The sequence below is a fragment of the Solea solea genome, chromosome 10 (assembly GCF_958295425.1).
Source record: "Solea solea chromosome 10, fSolSol10.1, whole genome shotgun sequence".
NCBI lineage: Eukaryota > Metazoa > Chordata > Actinopteri > Pleuronectiformes > Soleidae > Solea > Solea solea.
In genome coordinates, this window is record NC_081143.1 from 1,337,255 (window position 1) to 1,357,451 (window position 20,197).

Consider the following 20,197-nt stretch of genomic DNA (forward strand, 5'->3'; position numbering starts at 1 on the left):
CGACCTTTGCCACAGACTCTTGCCACACACTGACGTCTCCGTCTCTCAGTGACGACGACCTCTCCCCGCCCTCTCCTGAAAATGGGGCGTCGTCAAAGTCGTCAGAATGGCGAGACGAGCAGGTTAACACGCACAAAGACACGACGTGTGCGGCAAAGACACGACGTGTGCGGCTCTGGGGGAATTGTTTTATTGCCTCTGTCGCTCATATTTTCTTTGTTTTTTCAGTTGTCTGAGGTGAAGGAGAGACTCTCGGCAGTTGAAGCTCAGCTGGAGGATCTTCAATCCGGACCGGATCGACTCCGGATCCTGGAGAAACGCCTGCAGGACCTGGAAGAGCAGAGACGGCGGCACACGGACGAGGTTGATGATGACGTTTTATTTCACAGAGAACGACGGCAATTTAATAAGTGCCATCGCCGTGACGACCGTATTCCGTTCCTGGACGAAGGAGGCGGCGACGTCGTCACCGTTTCCAGACAGAGCTGGGAAAATCTGACGAGCAGAGTTCTCTTACTGGAGACTAAACTGGAATTAAGCAGCACACGGGTACGAGGGGGGCGTGGTTTCTCGGCCGATGTTTTCAGTTCTTTACTTAGTCCTTGAAGTCAGTGTTCTGTCTTCTTCTTCTTCTTCTTCAGGTAAACGCTGCACCGTCGTGTTCGTTGTGCGGCTGCGGCGCCGTCAGCTCCTCACCTCAGCCTTCAGCGGTGCCACAGAACCAAGAACCCGACTCGCCTCACTCGTCACCGTCGGTAAATACATGTGTGAAACTTCAGCGTCGTGGTTACAGACTCACAACGCGACACAGTTCAACATCTGCTGGATTTCTGACCTGATTTTATTTGCGTGGTGTCGGCGTCCTCCAGAGTAGAACGAGGGAAAGTTCATCAGAAATGCTGTCGTTTCTGGAATCATGTCAGACTTGTGAGAAGCACCAGGGGGCAGTTTACGGCTCAGATATATCCAGTCTGGATTCTACAGTGAACTTTAAAAGCTTGAAACAGATTATTGTTTCACCACCGCGCTCTCTGTGTGTGTGTGTGTGTGTGTGTGTGTGTGTGTGTTTGCTTTGTTCAGGAGCTAAAACCCTTTATAATTATAATGTTTTGTCCAGGACGACCTCAGGGAACGACTCGAGAGCATCACCAACATGTAAGTCCTTCCTAACCCTCCAAAGAATGTTATATCACGTTCATATCTTTTTCTCGATGAGTCCGCTCTTTGTTTTGTCCAGAAACTGTTGAAAATATTGAAAATGATTGAGTTTTTCTGTGGAGCCAAGAAAACGGAAAATATTCACATTTAAAATATGTGAATAATGGAAAACTTGTTTTAATTCTTTAAAAATAAATTGTCGACTATTTTGATAAGTGACTTGAATGTTTTTTTATTGATTTTCCCGCTTCTTTCATGTGAATACTTTCCAGTTTCTTTGCTCCATTTAACAAAGAAATCATGAAAACTCCACCGTTTTCAATTTGTGGCCGAAAAACAAGACATTTCCAGGTTTGGGAAACGCTGATCCACATTTTCACAACATTTTATTCAAATTTTATTCATGTAGTTGCAGCCCAAAGAAAACGGATTCACTGACTGTTAATAACTGAATAATAGTTGCAGGCCAATGGTTTAGTCCACAAAGCGTTAATTATTCATATTTATTCTGATTCTTTTTGGACAAACAATTCTCGCCCTGTTATTTATTGGATTTTTCACTCTGCTTCACTTTCGAGAAGTTATTTTAATCATTTAAAAAACACTGCGACCGATGATTGGACTCACTGTTGCAGCTTTCTAATCATTTAAACACAGCGTCTTGTTTTTCATGATTCTGACACGTTAGTGTGGACCTTGTTGTGTTTTGCTAGTCAGTGTGAAAGTTGAGGTCTTAATGACTCAAGTTCTTTTGAAGTGTAGCTGTAAAAGTGACTGGTATGAGGTTACTAATGTAAACACACTAAAAAATCTTACTCCTTATTAAGCTTTATCATGAGATGAAGTTTGTGTGACGTTGCTCACTCCCTGCACCAAACCTCATAGAGAAAATGAGTGATTTAGTGATTTCACGTCACTGCCTGACTGGCAGGAGTTGTCCATCCTCTGACGTCTTCATCAGTGTGTCGGCGTTTGTTTCAAACTTCTGTCGTCTTTATCAAAGTGACACAGACGTATGAGGCGAGGCAGGCGACGACCAGCAGCTCCTGTGTCCACGTCAGCTTAGAAACACACATTTTCTCTGTGGACTTTGGTGCAGGAGAGTGAGCGGCGATCAGAGTTCATTCACGTCACGACGCTCCAGTGCATGTGCAACTCAGCGGTTACTCCTCACTTCTTCTGCTAAATACTGTCAGCGCCCCCTGCTGGTATGAAATGTAATTACACAGCATGTGAGCTCTAGAGAAACAGACTTTTTTGGTTAGTCAGTAACATTGTAAACAATGAGTGATTAAGTTTGAACGTCCCTAACATAAATGTGTGTGTGTGTGTTAAAGGTTGAAGAGCACGTCCAGTCTGTTGAAAAACACTGAATCCTCCTCTTCCTCCTCCTCCTTCCTTCAAATGAACGACGAATGATTTCCTGGACTTTCTGACAAAGTGAGAAACTTAATTTAATTTAATCCAAGAGTAAAGATCAACACATTCTGCTTTTTTGTTCACAATAAAATGTTTTAGCCTCACAACGGAGTCATATTTTATTTGTCTTTTATTTGTCTTACGTTCACTACACGCACACACACGCGTGTGGTGGAAATCGGCTTCAATGGGAAGTTAGTTTTGAGCGTCGAAACAGGAAAATGGAATTTTAGTGTTTTTGGTGCAGAACTGTGAGGAATCCATTGCAACTAGGACGGTACACAGTCCTGATAGTGTGACGGCGTCATGCAGAAGTCGGGGAGCACAGCAGTTCCCATGTCACTCACTGTAGAGTGTCCAGTATGCCTCGTCCCTATATTGCATGTGATTGGACAGAGGACATGGAAAGACACTGAGCCACGATGCTTCTCTTCCATATGAAACCAACAGATTTGGTTTCATATGGAAGAAAAGCATTGTGGCACATTTCTCAGTCATCGGACGCGATTGACAGAGAAATGTGTTTGGAATCACGAGAGCAACGAGTTTTCGTGCACCGCATTTTCCGGACTTCATGTCGCACCGGAGCATGAGTCGCATCTGTCAAAAATCACATCCTGAAGAGGACACATGGTGGTCCATGCTCTGATTGACAGTAGTGTAGCAGCGAGTGTGGACGGTGCCCTCTTGTGGTCATAGATGACATAGCGTATATTTTTGATATATGGGTCACATGGCCAGACAAACTACTACTAGCTTTGAGCTAGCTCAAACGCGCTAGGAGGAGTTTGTTCAAATGTGTAGACTAGCCATTTTTTGTTTTTCCAAAATGGCTGAATTCTGAGTGGGCGGAGCTAATGGAAGTACATTAGAAATATCTTTGGAATCATGAGAGGAACAAGTTTACTAAGTTTGGGTAAAATCGGAACAACTATGTGCGACTTGGCCACTTTCTCGAGTGTCTTTATTTGCAAAGCATGTAAATATTCATGGGGTAATCGGGTAAATGTGCTAAATTATGTCTGCCGACAAGTCTGACAGGTTGATTGACAGCCACCCACCTTACACTGTAGTGATGAGAATAACGGGAGACGCTAATTACAATGTCATCAAAATGGACGTGTGCATCTGGTGCAGAGAAACGCAAGAAGAAGAAAACGTCACAGGACAAAGGTAAGACATTTGATGTGGGGTGGAGGGACACACATAATGCCAACTTTTTAACAAGTTAGTTTGTACTTTTGTATGCTGGCTAGCTCCTCAGCTAGGCTCAGATAAATGTGAGCTACCTCAGCTAACGGGCTATGATTGTTTGTATGTATGCAAATAAAGTCAGCTTTATCCACAGTTTGCGTTACAAAAAGGCTCAAATAAATGTGTCTCAAGCATAGACCTGTGCTACTATTTTAAAAATAAAACCAGTTATTATCAGACTGATTATTGTGGGTCTGTCCTAGGTTTCTGCCTCTTAACAGGCAGTTTTTCCTCGCCCGTGTCGCCAAGTGCTTGCTCATGGTGGTACTGTTGGGTCTCTGTAAATAATGTTAGAAGGAGTTCAGTCTAGACCTGCTCTATTTGAAAAGTGTCCTGAGATAACTTCTGTTATGAATTGGTGCTATACAAATACAACTGAATTGAATTGAATTGGAAAAAGTACAGCAGTGGATAATTCATATAGTACTATGAATTTTAAATGATCACTGTGCTATGAAATATTATCCAATTATTTGCTCTATTGTATTTGTATTTACTGTTACTGGACAAATCTGCTGATTTAGTTGAATTCCACTTGCCAAATTATTAGAATGTATTTTGTTGTTTGTGTAGTTTACTAATTTGAACACACCTGTACATTTAAAGTGTCCTGTACTGCATAGGACTGCTAGTTCCAATGTCCACGTTGTAATGCACTGCAAGATATATGCAAACATATTCCCTTTATATCATATGGTGCTCATCACTCAATTACCTTTATTTTTATGAATTAACTAGTATAATGTGGAGATAAAACCAGAAATAGATGCTTAAACAGGGACACTGTATATTGTAATGTTTAATATAAAAACAGATTCAGAATATTTTGCATAGTGCAACACAGCTGCAGTTACTGTATATGATATGAATATTTGCTTCTGATTGCTTGGTAACCTAAGGAGCTTTGTCTTTGCAGGAGCAATTTTGAAATATTTTGGAGGTCCAGTTCAAGGAGAGCCAGGGGGACCTTCATCAGCTTCTGATGAGCAAGCAGCAGGGCCATCAGCAACTGCTTCTGATGAGCAAGCCCACCTTGTTATGCTACCTCAAAGTTTATATTAAACATTTTTCAAGAACATACTGTATCTGTTGCATTTGTTAATGTAGTCTTGCCTGCTTTCCTCTTAAAATGTGACAAACTGCTGCATCGTCACAGAATATATATGAAAAAGTTAGGAATCTCTACCTCGGGTTTTAAAAAAATAGCCGTTTCTACCTCCAAACAGCTAGAAACGGCCCTGCATAATACCAACTCTGCTTCTTCCGATATATAAATGAAGTAGTAATTAGTGTATATCTCTGTATATATCTGTTGGAGCGTTAGTTCTTGTAGATGTCGCACACTCAGCCCAGCAGGGGGCGCGCGCACACACACACACACACACACCCACTCAGTTGTTCCACATCCTGTTGGAAAAAGTTGCTCGCGCTTCCTTCTCTGCTGAATCTTCTCTTCTTCACTTTGTTCCTCAGAAGAATTCCTCTCACCGTGTCTCTTCTTCCTCTCACCGTGTCTCTTCTTCCTCTCACCGTGTCTCCTCTTCCTCTCGCCATGTCTCCTCTTCCTCTCCTCTCCACGCTCGTGCTGCTGCCGCTGTTTTGCGCGGTCGTTGCGGCGCAGTCAGACCCCGAGAGCCGCACCGGGCTCATCCAGGAGCTGCGGGCGGCGCTGGCGGAGCTGGCCGCGGAGGGGAGGACCTACCTGGGCAGACTGGCCGGGGAGCAGACGGTGCTGTCGGTGCAGAAGGTCAGGACCTGGAAATACTGCTTTATTTATGATTATGTGTGTGTGTGTGAGACTCTGAAGACATTTCTATACATTTAATGTGTTACACAAAGGGAAACTAGAATTATTACACATTTTTTATGTTTGAAGAGACTAGAAAACAGCACTTCTCTTTATATCATAATAACTAAATCAATATATTGTAATTTAAACTTATTTTAGTTTTACTGTTAATGTTTGAAGCTACGAGAAAGAGACTGGAAAACTGCCTTTTTCATGTATTAGTAGTAATTGTGGAAGTTTATTATTTATTGTCCATAATTTATTTACATACACTTACGCTACTTTTTGGCATTTTCATGTATTTCTCTACATTTTCATGCCTCTTTTTCTGTCATTTATTCAGCTTTCTCACACCTATAAGCTTTGTGCTATGGTACTGTTGTGTAAATAATAAGATTTATTGAAGTTTTTGGCCAAAACAAATCAGTCACAGGGAATAATTGACCTTGATAAGAAAGAATCGGGTAAATAAAGACCAGCAGTGCTGCAATTAATGATCATTTTTTATAATCAATTTATCTTTACATATTTTTTTTTTATTAATGGATTTGTCGTTTGGTTCAGAAAATGTTTGAAAATAACGATGTTCTTAAATGTTTACTTCTGTCCACAAACCGAAATGATTCAGTTTGAATGAATGTGTTTATGAAAATGTCTTCTTCAGTGTTGTGTGTCGTTGATATCTCTGTTTTCTTCTTCTTGTCTTTTTCTTAGGCGTTCTCTCAGGTTCTCGGTGTCGTCGCAGAAAACGTGGCTAAAGGTCTGAACCTGCTTCTGCAGCACATCGCACATTTACTGAGAACTGCAGGAATCCAAGGTACAGTCGAGGAAACGCTTTGTTATTCTCACAGAAATGACAAGAAATGCACATTTAAAACGGATTAGTCTGTAAAAATACACGTCAAATGACCCGTGTGTCACTGTTGTGAGGGTTTATTGGCAGAAATAGAAAAAACACACAGCAGTATGACGGTGTAATTGCTTTAACGATAGCCTGGCTGTGCAACTAAGGATTATCAGAATCAAATAATCTGTGGATTATTCTCTCGATGAATCGAGATTTATTTTCTCTATTAAATTCAGGAAAATGTTGAAAAATGCAGATGAGTGTTTACGAAACCTGGAAATCACATTCAGAGATTAGAAAATATTCACATTCAGAGATTAGAAAATATTCTCATTCAGATATTAGAAAATGTTCACATTCAGAGATTAGAAAATGTTCACATTCAGAGATTAGAAAATATTCACATTCAGAGATTAGAATAATTCACATTCAGAGATTAGAAAATATTCACATTCAGAGATTAGAATAATTCACATTCAGAGATTAGAAAATGTTCACATTCAGAGATTAGAAAATATTCACATTCAGAGATTAGAAAATGTTCACATTCAGAGATTGAAAATGTTCACATTCAGAGATTAGAAAATGTTCATATTCAGAGATTAGAAAATGTTCACATTCAGAGATTGGAATGTTCACGTTCAGAGATTAGAAAATGTTCACATTCAGAGATTAGAAAATGTTCACATTCTGAAGAAGACGAAAGACAAGATGAAAAACATGTATTTCATTTTAGAAAAGATTACGTTATTTTATTCCTCATCCCTAAAATTGAGGATTAGATGGTGTCGTCACAGTTGCACACAGATTACAACCACAGTGTTGGTGGAAGAACTGGTTCTCATGTCCTGCAGTGTTCATGTTAATGAACTGATGAAGTTCACGTGTGTGGAGAACAGGAACCATGAGGACACACACACACACACACCCACACACACACTGGGTAGGAAACCAGGAAGTGGAAAAGAAAACAACAAAGTCACAAGTTTATTTGTTGTGTGTTGGATATGAAAAGGACGTGACTGTGGTTTGACAGTCAGTGTGTTTACGTGTTGTTAAAAGTCCAGTTTTAGTCAGACTAAGACAATCATCCAGTTTTCTTAACCCTTCTCATAGACGTGTCACACGTTTGTGATGTCAGATTTTCAGCACTGTGATTCCTAAACTGTTGAATAACTGCCAGATATGCAAAGTGAAAGTTATGTTGGATAAAAAGGAGCAGAAGAACACACTCAATTCTACAGCCATACAATTAAAATAAATCCTGAATATCATGATGCTCATAAGAGGGTTAATGTCATGTAAACATGTTAGTCTGACTTAAATCGAGCGAGTTAGACTAACTAGACTAGTCTGATTACTCCTGCATGTGTACACTTATGGCGTGTTTCCACCAGCTCAACTCGCCTCGGCACAGTTAAGGTGCGTTTCCACTAGCATAGAACCTGGTACCTGCTCTGGCGACAGATGCACGACGTCGTCAGACTGCTGGCCACTGATTGGTCAGAGAGCGTTGTCACTGAAGAGTCGTGAGCACGACGTCCGACACAAGAATCAAAGCCAACAATGTCCAACTGTAGATCAAAGTTACAGAGACATTGATGAGATGTTTGGTGGATTTAGAGACAGCACCATCGTCACCACGTTCACTGGGATTTCACTTCACTGACTGAAGGACTGAACCATTATGATTCTAATGATTCTAACGATTCTAACGATTCTAATGATTCTCTTTCACCCAAAACAAGTGCTTTACAGCTGTGTTGTTTAGAAAACAAAGTCACGGCAGTTTCATGCAGCCGTGCGGTGATGACTCCGCAAACGTTGAGTAGGTACTTTTTTGTAGTGGAAAACCGAGGCGAGGCGAGCTGGGACCATAGGTCTCAGATCCTGGAGTCAGGATGGTGGTTCTGCACGTGTTCCAAAATGTCCTCCCCATTCTTTGTCCCGGTCGTAGAAGGAGACGAGGAACTGTCGTTCAGGTCTTAAACAGTGAGCTATTAAAGTCGCAGTTTCACGACAGTTAAGCGTCTTCTCTCCTCCACAGACGTCGTCCCCGTCAAAGTGACTCCAGAGGGCCTCGCCTTCGTGGCTCAGTGGGTCCTCGTGGCCCTCATCGGGTACTGGCTTTTCTCGCTGGCTTACCGCCTGGTGGCGTCCACCCTGAGGCGGGCCCTGTGGCTGCTGAAGGTGGGCGTGGCGCTGACCGCCTTCGCATTCATCCTGAGGGACCACAGCACGGGGACGGAGACCATGGCGGTCCGACTGGCCGTCCTGGTCTTCGTCTGCGTGCTGCTGGGCGTCGGGTCGTCACGGGGAGGAGCCGACGCCGCGGATAAGACCGCCCACCTGGAGGAGCAGGTGAAGGTTCTGGAGCGGCGGCTGAGGGACATGGAGAGGTGGACGAAAGCAGAGTGACGTCACGGTAGGACGTGAAGGAACTTTGATGGGATCAACACACCATAATATCCAGGGTTCCCAGGGGTCCTTGAAATCCAAAAACAAATGTTCAAGGCCCTTGAATTTGGCCCTAAATATAAGTGGGTCATTCTCAGAATAACTCTTATCGTGATTTATCGCGAACGGAGAAACATTTTCTATATTTCATGTGAAAAAAAAACAACATTTAACATTAATGCGCCACAAGGGGGAGCTGCAGCATTATGAGCTTATTAAAGTAGAGAGAGAGTCACAGACTGTTGAAAAGACCAAAAAGAAACAGTTTGAGAAATGTCCATGTTTCTCAAGCTGTGGTTCGTGGACCAAAACCAGGAAAAGTGAATACGGCACGTGATGAAAAATAAACGACAAAAAAAATCACGTTAATAAATGAAATAATGACAATGAGTCACCTTCTTAAAGCTCCTCTGAACACTGATGTTTGCAGTAACCATTACTTAATTAATCCTCAACTGTTTTGATTGTCAATAAGTGTTTTTGTTTTTTTAAGAATTAAAACAAGTTTCTCAGATTTTTCAGCTTCTTCAATGTGAAGATTTTCTTTGCTCCATTTTTGACAAAAATCATTAAAAGTGAAAAACAAAAAGACCTTTGAGAACGTGATCGTCCTCACCTGTTCTCACATATTATGGACCAAACAAGTACTCGATGAATCGAGAAGATAATCGACAGATTAACAGATTATGGAATAACGGTTAGGTGTAGAGAGACAGAGAGAGACATTCATAACATCTGTTTCCCACTGGAGAAGAAGATATTTTGACTTCAGCACATTTTTAGAAGGTGCCACAAACCATGCGTCTTTCTTCTTTGTGTCACGGTTTGACAGCAGCTATGAAACAGATACAGCGCCACCTACGGAGGCGGAGTCAGACAAATCGATTTCCTCCTCCACAGTTGTCAAAAATCCTTGTTTTCTTGTTTTCAGCTTCATCATCTGAAGTCTGCGACGTCTACGGAAACTGCTGTTTTAAACGCTGATGTCGTGATGTGTCATGAAATGTCGTGATGTGTTTAAAAAAAGGCAGGATGGCACAGTGAAAGGCAGTCAGAGCTGTGTTTCTCCTGGTTTAGCTGTTTTTTTACAACAAACACGAGCGTCATCACACACAGAGAGAGAAGGGAAGGGATTTCACTTTGACGCCGACTCAGTCGGCAGGAAGAGCTTCTAAAAAATGAACGGCACCTCGAGGATCGAGCAAATATCACAGAATCTGATCGTTATACTGCCCCCCGGTGGCAGTGTTACCACGTCTACTGCTGAGATCGTAAAGTAAACTTGATGTTTGGGTTAATTATGACGCCTTTTCTGTGATACAGTCCCAGCTCGACTCGACTCGACTCGGTTCTTTTACTCTTCCAGACTCCCGACCACTGATCGGTCAGAGAGTGTCGGGTAGCCGGGGTTGGTGGGAGGGTAGCCGGGGTTGGTGGAAGGGTAGCCGGGGTTGGTGGAAGGGTAGCCGGGGTTATATCCCTGCAGAGATGGACACAATTTAACAGGAAATCTGGTGACCACCTCATTTCCACCAAACGGTAAAGCTTGGTTAATTTTGGTACGTTACACGATTACTTGCTGAAAAGTTGTTTATCGTAGCAAAGTAACTGATCCTTCTTTTAATGAGGCGAACACTTCGTAAAGTCCCTGTCGGAATTGTACCAGAAATGGGATTCTGTTCTGCACATGTGCGAAGTGTGGCCACTTCCTGTCCAAACAACTTATGTCGGGTTCAGGGATTTTAAGTAAAATAATGTATTCTTATGTTTTTAGTCATTCATGAAATAACTCTATTATATATCTTTCGTTTTAGTAGTTACTCAATAAGAGCCACTGTTATTACTACTTCCTGTGTAAACCTTTTGCCATTACTGTTTTTCTTTTTCTTACAAAATAAAATACATGTTTTTTTTAAAAGTTTTTTTTAAGGTCATTTTAGTTTTAGTTGTCACTTCACAACTGTTGTAATACATTAAACAGGAAGTACTTCTAGTAACGGTGACATTAAAAATCAACATTTTAGTGCTTAAATTAAGCATTTTTAAACATTTTTATGACTCATGTGACTGGATGAATGTGGACGAAGACACTCACAGGGGACGGTGGAGGACCGTTCCATTGTCCAGGGCCGGCAGGTGGAGGATGGCCCACAGGACCCTGAGCAGCGTAACACACACACACACACAGGAAGAAATACCTCAGGATTAAACATCATCAACTCAGCTATAATATTCTTATTTACAGTATATACAGTGTGCGTGTGTGTGTGTGTGTGTCTGTGTGTGTGTGTGTGTACCATGCCAGGACTGGGTCCGTGGTAGTAAACCTGAAACACAGAACAATGTTGCATTCAGTGAGCGTCAGACAAATCACAACCACACTCTGTTTGTGAAGAATCAGGTTTTTTGTGCTTTCACAGTGATTCAGCGTGTCCAGTCTGCAACCAGTGCATTTACCCGGCAACAGTGAATACTATTTTCTGATTGGCTGATAGGTCACCCAGGTTTTTTAGATTTTTAAAATCAGGCGTTGGGCGGAGTTAGCCTCAGTCCTTTAAAACTCTTTAAGTATGTGTTTGCTGCTTATACGCAGTAGCGTACCGTGGGGTTTCAGTCAGGGTCTTCAGTAAAAACAAAACACGCACAAACACCGACTATATTCACGAGACAGTTGATCTGCAACAACCATAGCGCACACACACACACACCACTGTGCATCTATAGGCTACTGCATCATTACCACCACATCTTCCGTTATGTCACTCAGCAAACGCAATTTCACAAGCCACTATATGACACAAAAACAAGCTTCCACATAAGCATAGGCGTCAGATACGCGGGGAACACGTCCACGGCACTATTTATGATCAACAGTTTTGTCCTCACCACTTCTAAAAAATGTTATACATTTATCATTAACACTCCAACTACGGTAAATGATGTACCTCTTCGGTGTAGGTCTTCCTCTTGAAATCATTTCCTTCTTTTCTCCAAACGATCGCCGTGAAAAGTGCACACGAAGGAGATCAGAACATGATGGATCTGTGGTGTTAATGCAGGGATCATAGTTTACTTCAAAACCCGCCAAAGGTTCAAACGTCGCTGATGCTCTCTGCAGACGTGTCTGTGTCTCTCTGCAGACGTGTCTGTGTCTCTCTGCAGACGTGTCTGTGTCTCTCTCAGACGTGTCTGTGTCTCTCTGCAGACGTGTCTGTGTCTCTCTGCAGACGTCTGTGTCTCTCTCAGACGTGTCTGTGTCTGTTTCTCTCTCAGATGTGTCTGTGTCTCTCTCAGACGTGTCTGTGTCTCTCTGCAGACGTGTCTGTGTCTCACTGCAGACGTGTTTGTGTCTCTCTGCAGACGTGTTTGTGTCTCTCTCAGACGTGTCTGTGTCTGTGTCTCTCTGCAGACGTGTCTGTGTCTCTCTCAGACGTGTCTGTGTCTCTCTGCAGACGTGTCTGTGTCTCTCTCAGACGTGTCTGTGTCTGTGTAACTCTACTGTGTGACCAGGTTGGACTCTGTGAAGACGTGTGAGGTAAAAAAGAGAGTTTTCTCACCGTTCCCGGTTGTCCTGGAGCGCTGTACGGAGGCGAGGGTCCAGCGGGGTATTTAAAGGATTGCAGATCTGAGAAGGTTAAGCAGGTTCCTGTTTTACTGTCTCTCTGCTAAGAGATTAAAGTTTAAGATTAAAGTCAGAAATGCTAAAAGTAAAGTCAGAAATCTGAGATTAAAGTCAAATTCTGAGATTAAAGTCAGAAATTCTGAGGTTAAAGTCAGAAATCTGAGATTAAAGTCAGAAATTCTGAGATTAAAATCAGAAATTCTAAGATTAAAGTAAGAAATGCTAAAAGTAAAGTCAGAAATCTGAGATTAAAGTCAGACATTCTGAGATTAAAGTCAGAAATCTGAGATTAAAGTCAGACATTGATGATGATGATGATGATGATAATGATGATGACACTCACCCACATGGATGGCCAGCAGGATCACAACGGTCCACATCATCTGCAGACACACAGAGAGTGTTAGTATAATATCTGTAATCTGAACAAGGCCAACCCTAATGGTGCGTTCCATTTGTAGATTAAATTTGGAATTTCTAACTCGGAAACTCGGAACAGCCTTGTAGAACCTGATAATGTCATAAATCCCCGATAATGTAATAAAAATTTGCACTTGAGTCCATTGAAAATGTAATAAAACCTGATAATGTAATAACTTCCCGATAATGTAATAAAGTGCATTTCCCAATAATGTAATACACTTTTGACCAATAATGTAATAAAGTATTACATTAACGGGAGGTTATTACATTATCAGGTTATCCTTCATTTCGCAGGTCCTGATAATGTAATAATTCCCCTATATTGTAATAATTTAACAGCAGACCACACATTACTTGGGTTCAAGTGGTGATACTGTGTAAACAACTCAAGCTCGAGAACTCTAGCGCCACCAACAGGACAAAATTGGACATGCATGTATGTACATTAACTTTTACTTTATGAATGTTTTGAAAAAGTTTGAGATATCAACATATTTACAAAATTCTGCATGCAGAAATATGTTTGCAACCTCTGTGGATAGGGAGGATCTAATCTGCCTGAAGTTAGCCAAGTTGTATTTGATACATTATCGGGAAGTTATTACATTTTCAATGGACTCAAGTGCAAATTTTTATTACATTATCAGGTTCTACAAGCCTCAGCAACCACGGCAGGGGATCGCCAACACACAACCACTGCTACGTTTAATGACAATCGTCACCTCCACAAAAAACTAGAGAGTTGAAATGTCGGGGGGGCGGGGCTTGTGGGATTTTCACATGTATCTGTGAATTACATTTTGTCTTTGAAGTTGTTACACATTCAAATAAACATCCTAAAGACACAGATGAAGATCCTGCACTCTGCTGGATAATCTGCGGGTTACTGCTGCTGTTTCTGCTGCTGCTGTTACTGCTGCTGCTGTTACTGCTGCTGTTTCTGCTGCTGCTGTTACTGCTGCTGCTGTTACTTCTGCTGTTTCTGCTCCTGTTACTGCTGCTGCTGTTACTGCTGCTGTTACTGCTGCTGTCTCTGCTGCTGCTGTTACTGCTGCTGCTGCTGATTTGTTTTGTTGTTTTATCAGGAGGTCCCTGTGGAGCGTCCACACAGAAGCATTGTTTTCAAGAAGAGGTGTTCTTCTCAGCGGGTTTGTCATTGTTTAGATTATGATTTTATAAAGAATTGTGTTAGTGTTGATAGTGCTCAAACATTGTGGCAGTTGTAACATAGTGATGAAGTTGTTGTGACGTCATCAGTGAGTCTAACATGCATTGTGTTTTCTAGGAGGGGGCAGCTGCAGATGTTGTGGAGGTGATGAGTGGACCATCACCTGACAGTCCTGTGACCATTGAAGACCGTCCCTGCTCTGCTCTGCACAGCTCCCCAGACCTCATCCAAAGTCAAGTTGCTGCCAATGTTGATGCTTTTTTTGTAATGTGTCATGCTGGGTCTGTTAGTTTAGGTGAAGAGGAGATCATAGTGCTCTCTGATACAGACACGGCACTCTATGCCGTGTATTCCAGAGTTACCAAAGCAGTTAGATAGAGATGGCCATAGTTATGAGTTTGAGTATGGTGGCTTTGTGACTGGAGATGTCAATGTGGTTGAGGGAGAGCTTATTGAGGCATGTGTGCTCACAACTCTGAGGGACGGTTTGGAAAAGATGTGTATGGAATATGACACATGCTTTTTCACATTGTCCTCCAGTACTTGTGGGATTATTAGGGAAGGAGAACGGTTTGCTGTAGTTGACTCTCATGCACGCAGTGCAGATGGGATGGTGGATCTCAAAGGGAAGAGTGTTGTTGTGTATTTTAGTAGTCTTGAACACTTGATTCAGCATTTCAGTTGTTTCGCTGCAGGATTCAGAGGGACACAGAAGTTGTTTGAGATTGCTGGTGTTCGTGTCACTCTGAAAGTAGATAGTGGTGATAGCATAGATGATAGTTGTGTTTGCAAAGATGATGGTGGTGCTAGCCAGTCATCTTCAGGTAAGATTTGTGCAAAGCGCAAGGTTTCCATGCCTACTCGTAATTCAACGAGGGTTAAAAGGAGTGATCCAATTGATTCAGATGTAGCATTTGTTAGTGAGGTTACAGTTAAGGAATTAGTGTTTGACCCTGTTCGTAATGATGTAGCGCAAACTTTATGTGACAAATTAAATGTGGAGTCAGAGAAAGTTGATGATGTGTTTTCAATAGTTGGTTTGTTGGGGGCTCCGTGCAAAAGGGACACAATAGTTGGTGATGGTAATTGTTTTTTTAGATCAGTTAGTCAAGCTGTGTGTGGTTCACAGAAGTATCACAGGAAAATCAGATTAGCTGTAGTTAAGCAATTGGAAGCTAATGCTGCAGCTTATGAGAGTATTTTGAGAAGTGAGTTCTCTTCCGTGTCAGAATATGTCACTAAGTCAAGGATGCGTTACGTTGGCAGTTGGGCGACAGAGGCTGAGATTCAAGCAGCAGCAGATTGTTTAGGAGTTTCCATTTTTCCTTATATTGGTGATCGATGGCTTGAATATAGTTGTAGGAATAGGCAGTTTTCCAGTCAGGCAGTGTACTTAGAAAATGTCAATGGTAACCACTATGAGACTGTTGTTTGTGTTCATCAGCCACAGTCACAGTATTGTTATGGTTACTGCAAAGTAGATGAGGCTACAACAGGCTACAATCTTAGACAGCACATTAAACTAAAGTGCAACATTTAGAGAAAAGGAACAATGTAATGTGTAGGAGTGATGGTTTGTCGTTGGTTAGGTCTTTGAATGATACACAGATGCGGGTGTTTTATCAGATTCGGCAGTGGTGTTTAAACAAGGTCTCAGGGAAACATCCACCTCCTCTACATGTTTTCATTACAGGTGGTGCTGGAACTGGTAAAAGCAATTAATTAAATCAAAGCTTTTCATTACGAGTCAATTTGGTTGTTATCACCATTGTGCAGTCATCCTGACAATGTCAGTGTTTTAATAACTGCACCAACAGGTTTTGCTGCATATAATTTGAATGCAGCAACAATTCACCACACATTCAGTATTGGAGTAGATATACACTTACCGTACACTCCACTGGGTGAGGAAAAAATCAATTCTCTTCGTACTAAATTCAGTGATCTGCACATTTTGATAATAGAAGAAATTTCAATGGTAAATCACAATCTATTGGCATATATTCACGGTAGATTATGTCAAATGAAACAAAGTGGAAACATTTGTGTTATTGCTGTCGGAGATTTTTACCAGTTACCTCCAGTTAAAGGAAAACCTCTGTATGTAGAGGATTTCAATATTGACTTGTGGTCTTTGTTTTCAGTTGTACAGTTGACAGAAGTAGTCAGGAAGAAAGACACTGTGTTTGCAGAGTTGTTGAACAGGGTTAGGACTCATAGAAAAAAGACACCGATGTTAAAAAGTGATGTTGATATTTTGAAGCATTGTGAAACTGGTGAAGTCAGCTCAGCTTTACACATTTATGCGACAAATCAACAAGTAAATGAGCACAATATTCAGCGGTTGTATGATGTGTGTCGTGATTACGTGACTATTGAAGCACAGGATTTTCAAAACAATGGGAGAACAGGGAAATTAGAGTTAATTCAAGGCCATCATGCTAAAGCTAAGAATACTTCTTTGGCTGAGCAGTTGTTGTTAGGTGAGGGTGCACGTGTGATGTTGTGTCAAAATGTTGATGTGAGTGATGGCCTGGTGAATGGAGCATGTGGTGTTGTAACACAGATAGTACAATCAGAGGGTGTTAAGTTTCCAAAAATGGTTTATGTGAAATTTGATGATGAGAATGTAGGTGCAGAGAGGAGAAGACAGTCTCCAAGTGTTTCAGCAGAATTAGTGGGTTCTACAGCTATTGCTCCAGAGGAGGAGAGAGTGTGTAAGAAAGGCGGCCTGAGACGTCAGTATCCTCTTAAATTAGCATGGGCGTGTACAATACACAAAGTTCAGGGTATCACAGTAGATGATGTTGTTGTGTGTTTTGAGAGGATATTTGCAGGTGGACAGGCATATGTTGCTTTAAGTCGAGTCAGGAGTTTGTCAGGTTTGATCATTGAACAGTTTGATGAGGACAAGATTTATTGTAGGGGTGACATTAAAGATGCTATACAGACAATGTCTCCATTTTTAGTTGATAGGTTGGCAGGGCATCGATTGAGGGCAAGCAGGTTTGTTGTTTTTTGGATGAATGTGCAGGGTTTGAGTCGGCATGTGTCAGATTTGGTGTTGTGTACACAGCAATTACAGCTTAACTGTATTGCTGTAACTGAGACTTGGTTAGCTGCAGCATCGTTAGTGGAATCAGTGAACATTGAGGGTTATAGTTTTCATGGTTGTTCACGCAGTTCATCCTACACTAGTGATGACCCCAGATTGGTTGCATTAAAAGATCAACAACATGGTGGAGTTGGCATTGATATTGCACAAAACACAGAATTTGAGATAATAGAAGTCCCTTCTTTTAATTTGGAGTGCATAGTGTCCAAATCTGCTACACATAATCTACTTATTGCAGTGTTATTTCGACCACCATGTTATGTCATGACTTTATTTAAGGAACATTTAGGCAGATTTCTTGATTGGCTAGATTCAGTGAATGAAAGCATTGTAGTCATGGGAGACTTTAATGATGATATTTTGAAATCATCAACAACATGTAGAATTTTCACAGACAAAGGATTTTGTCAGATTGTAACCAAATCAACAACAGAGAAGGGCACTTTAATTGATCACATTTACATTAAACAAGCAGATAATGGGGCTGAATCACTTGTGCTGCCTACATACTTTAGTGATCATGAGGCAGTCCTGTGTTTATTTAAGTGATGGCAGTTTATGCCACCACATTGAGGATGTTTGATCAAACATGGAAAGTGTAATAATGAATTTTGTATTAGTTTTTTTTAGTCTGTATTTAGTTTGTTCCTGGACATCTACATAGTGAATTGAAATGTGTTATTGTTCCATATTAAGAAGTTGCTATTGTATTTGTTGTATTGTGAAATGTGTTATTGCTCCATATGTAATTGCTGTTGTATTTGTTGTCTGTGATGTGATAATGTTGTGTTGTATTAATATTGTTGTTATTTTAATTATCTATTTGTCCTTGCTGTGCAGATGTGCCTTGATCTGTAGGTTGCATATCAAGTAGTGATTGTTATGAATTTATTTGATTTTGCATTTATATGACATCATGAGGACAATTAAATAAATAAATACATGTATTACAAACATTAACAACTGTTAATAAAGGTTTGTCATATCGTAATCCTTTCACTTTCCTGGTTTTTTGATGCAAATGTCATGTAGTACTGCAGTTGTAATCATGTGTTAATGCATAGTTGTTTGCAAGATTATTTTATTGCCATGATTGCATACATAATGGCGTAAGTATGTATACTGTGAAAGGGTGGTATTGCACCCCCAATTCACACACGGGATGGGACGCCACAAAGTGCAAAAACAGGACACAGCTTCGAGGGTCAAGTGAAAAAAATGGTGCTGGTTTATTGCCAAGTGCGCATGTGCACAAAAAATAATAACAAAAAAAACAAATAAAGAAAATACTTGGAAATAACAAAAATCCAACAAGCCCTTCATAGGCAAAACAAAACTACCTTGTAGAGGCACAAAAAAGGCAACCTCGCAGCAAGCTCACCTACAGCCATATGGAAGCACACTCTCCTACCCCGTCTCCCCACTAGCTTTAAATAAGGCCACCAATCAGCTACTCATTGGGAGAACTCACTCTGATAGGTAACACCTCTCTAAACACAATCATTATAATAGCCATAGACAATATAGTTAACACCATAATATCCTCTCATAATACCTATAAATCCCCATACATATTTCCCCCTTCAAACATACACTTTAAATACATCATATTAGCAATAATAATGATACAACGAATTATTCACGTCCACTCACCCCCCCCCCCCCCCGTCATTAGCAAATACCAATTGTACTGTCCTGGGACAGAATAAGGATCTGCATCCACTGTGGCCGCCCGTGGACAACGCTGCTATGTGTGGCCGGCTCCGGGCTAGATGGTAAGCTCTGGGAAAACGAGCCCCTCGCTTTTCACATTTCCTCCCCCCTGTGAAGGCTCGTCACTAGGGTGACGAGACAGGAAGTCTGCAACTGGATTCAGTTTCCCTGCCCTGTACTTAACCTGAAACTTGAATGGCTGCAACGACAAAAACCACCGTGTAATGCGTGCATTGGAGTCTTTCATTTTCCCCAACCATTGCAATGCCTTATGATCAGTCTCAAGCAAAAAGTCTCTTCCCAACAGGTAATATTTGAAAGTCTCTAGAGCCCATTTCACCGCCAAGCACTCAAGCTCCACCACGGAGTACCTGGTCTCCCGGGGGAAGAGCTTACGGCTAATATAAGCCACAGGCTTCTGCTCTTCAGCCTCTCCTTGGAGAAGAACGGCCCCCAGTCCCCCTCCAGATGCGTCTGTCTGGACTGTGAACTGCCCCTCAAAGTCTGGACTCTGCAACACCGGTTCACAGAGCAATGCTGCTTTCAGATCCTGGAACGCCCCCTCATGCACTGCCTCCCACCTGACTCTTGTGGACCCCGACTTCCGGGTCAGATCCGTGAGAGGTACAGCACGGGAAGCAAAGTCTGGGATGAATCTCCGGTACCATCCAGCGAGCCCCAAAAAAGACCGTACGTCCTTCTTGGTCTGGGGTCGCGGACAGTCCCGGACAGCCTCTAACTTGTCCTTTTGAGGCTTAATCACCCCGCCTCCGATTATGTGCCCAAGGTAACTGACCTCTGACTGAGCCAAGGCACATTTCTTCGGCTGGAGCGTCAGCCCAGCTTTGTGGATGCGATGCAGCACTTCTCCCAGATGCTGCATGTGCTGCGACCAGGTGGCGCTATAGACGACCACATCGTCCAGATATGCTGCTGCAAAGCTGTCGGTGCCGTCCAGCACACGGTCAATCAGCCTCTGGAAACATGCAGGCGCACCCTGCAGGCCGAAAGGCATGACCGTGAACTGGTAGAGACCTTGAGGGGTACGAAAGGCAGTGTAAGGCTTTACTCCTTCAGCCAATGGAACCTGCCAATACCCCTTGCAGAGGTCGAGTGTGGTGATGAATTGCGCCTTTCCAAGACGCTCTATGAGGTCATCCAACCTCGGCATTGGATAGGCGTCAAAGTTGGACTGAGCATTCAGCTGCCTGAAATCAACGCAGAAGCGAAGG

At 42.0% G+C, this 20,197-nt stretch overlaps 4 protein-coding genes across 4 annotated transcripts in view; 3 read left to right on the top strand and 1 right to left on the bottom strand.

Annotated features, from left to right (window-relative positions):
* The window catches only part of cep44 (centrosomal protein 44), a 3,932-nt gene extending 1,248 nt beyond the window's left edge, over positions 1-2,684 (top strand). Inside the window, exons 3-8 of the mRNA XM_058640048.1 lie at positions 1-122; positions 229-362; positions 444-549; positions 642-755; positions 1,118-1,155; positions 2,496-2,684. The exon at positions 1-122 is cut by the window's left edge and continues 43 nt beyond it. Of these exons, the coding sequence (XP_058496031.1) occupies positions 1-122; positions 229-362; positions 444-549; positions 642-755; positions 1,118-1,155; positions 2,496-2,577 (596 nt within the window). The 3' untranslated portion in view covers positions 2,578-2,684. The remainder of the gene's footprint in view (positions 123-228; positions 363-443; positions 550-641; positions 756-1,117; positions 1,156-2,495) is intronic.
* Positions 2,685-5,223: 2,539 nt separating this feature from the next.
* Positions 5,224-9,438, top strand: LOC131466655 (uncharacterized). The gene is made up of 3 exons (XM_058640052.1): positions 5,224-5,578; positions 6,335-6,437; positions 8,515-9,438. Exons 1-3 carry the CDS (start codon positions 5,384-5,386, stop codon positions 8,883-8,885), a joined length of 669 nt encoding a protein of 222 aa, XP_058496035.1. The 5' UTR covers positions 5,224-5,383; the 3' UTR covers positions 8,886-9,438.
* A 781-nt stretch (positions 9,439-10,219) lies between these two features.
* LOC131466659 (proline-rich protein 13-like) lies at positions 10,220-11,310 on the bottom strand. The gene is made up of 3 exons (XM_058640056.1): positions 11,222-11,310; positions 11,020-11,082; positions 10,220-10,404 (listed from the first exon to the last, which is right to left on the bottom strand). Exons 1-3 carry the CDS (start codon positions 11,273-11,275, stop codon positions 10,279-10,281), a joined length of 243 nt encoding a protein of 80 aa, XP_058496039.1. The 5' UTR covers positions 11,276-11,310; the 3' UTR covers positions 10,220-10,278.
* Positions 11,311-14,021: 2,711 nt separating this feature from the next.
* Positions 14,022-18,222, top strand: LOC131466640 (uncharacterized). The gene is made up of 2 exons (XM_058640035.1): positions 14,022-14,117; positions 14,255-18,222. The coding sequence occupies exon 2, from the start codon at positions 16,113-16,115 to the stop codon at positions 17,799-17,801; it is 1,689 nt and encodes a 562-aa protein (XP_058496018.1). The 5' UTR covers positions 14,022-14,117; positions 14,255-16,112; the 3' UTR covers positions 17,802-18,222.
* The last annotated feature ends 1,975 nt before the right edge of the window (positions 18,223-20,197 follow it).

Excerpts from the sequence above, each read along its gene's own strand:
- LOC131466655 (XM_058640052.1), top strand. The coding sequence starts at position 5,384 with ATGTCTCCTCTTCCTCTCCTCTCCACGCTCGTGCTGCTGCCGCTGTTT. Across the intron at positions 5,579-6,334 it reads CGGTGCTGTCGGTGCAGAAG|GCGTTCTCTCAGGTTCTCGG; the intron begins GTCAGGACCTGG and ends TCTTTTTCTTAG. Across the intron at positions 6,438-8,514 it reads GAGAACTGCAGGAATCCAAG|ACGTCGTCCCCGTCAAAGTG; the intron begins GTACAGTCGAGG and ends TCTCCTCCACAG.
- LOC131466640 (XM_058640035.1), top strand. The coding sequence starts at position 16,113 with ATGGTAAATCACAATCTATTGGCATATATTCACGGTAGATTATGTCAA.
- LOC131466659 (XM_058640056.1), bottom strand. The coding sequence starts at position 11,275 with ATGCAACATTGTTCTGTGTTTCAGGTTTACTACCACGGACCCAGTCCT. Across the intron at positions 11,083-11,221 it reads ACGGACCCAGTCCTGGCATG|GGTCCTGTGGGCCATCCTCC; the intron begins GTACACACACAC and ends TACGCTGCTCAG. Across the intron at positions 10,405-11,019 it reads ACGGTCCTCCACCGTCCCCT|GGATATAACCCCGGCTACCC; the intron begins GTGAGTGTCTTC and ends CCATCTCTGCAG.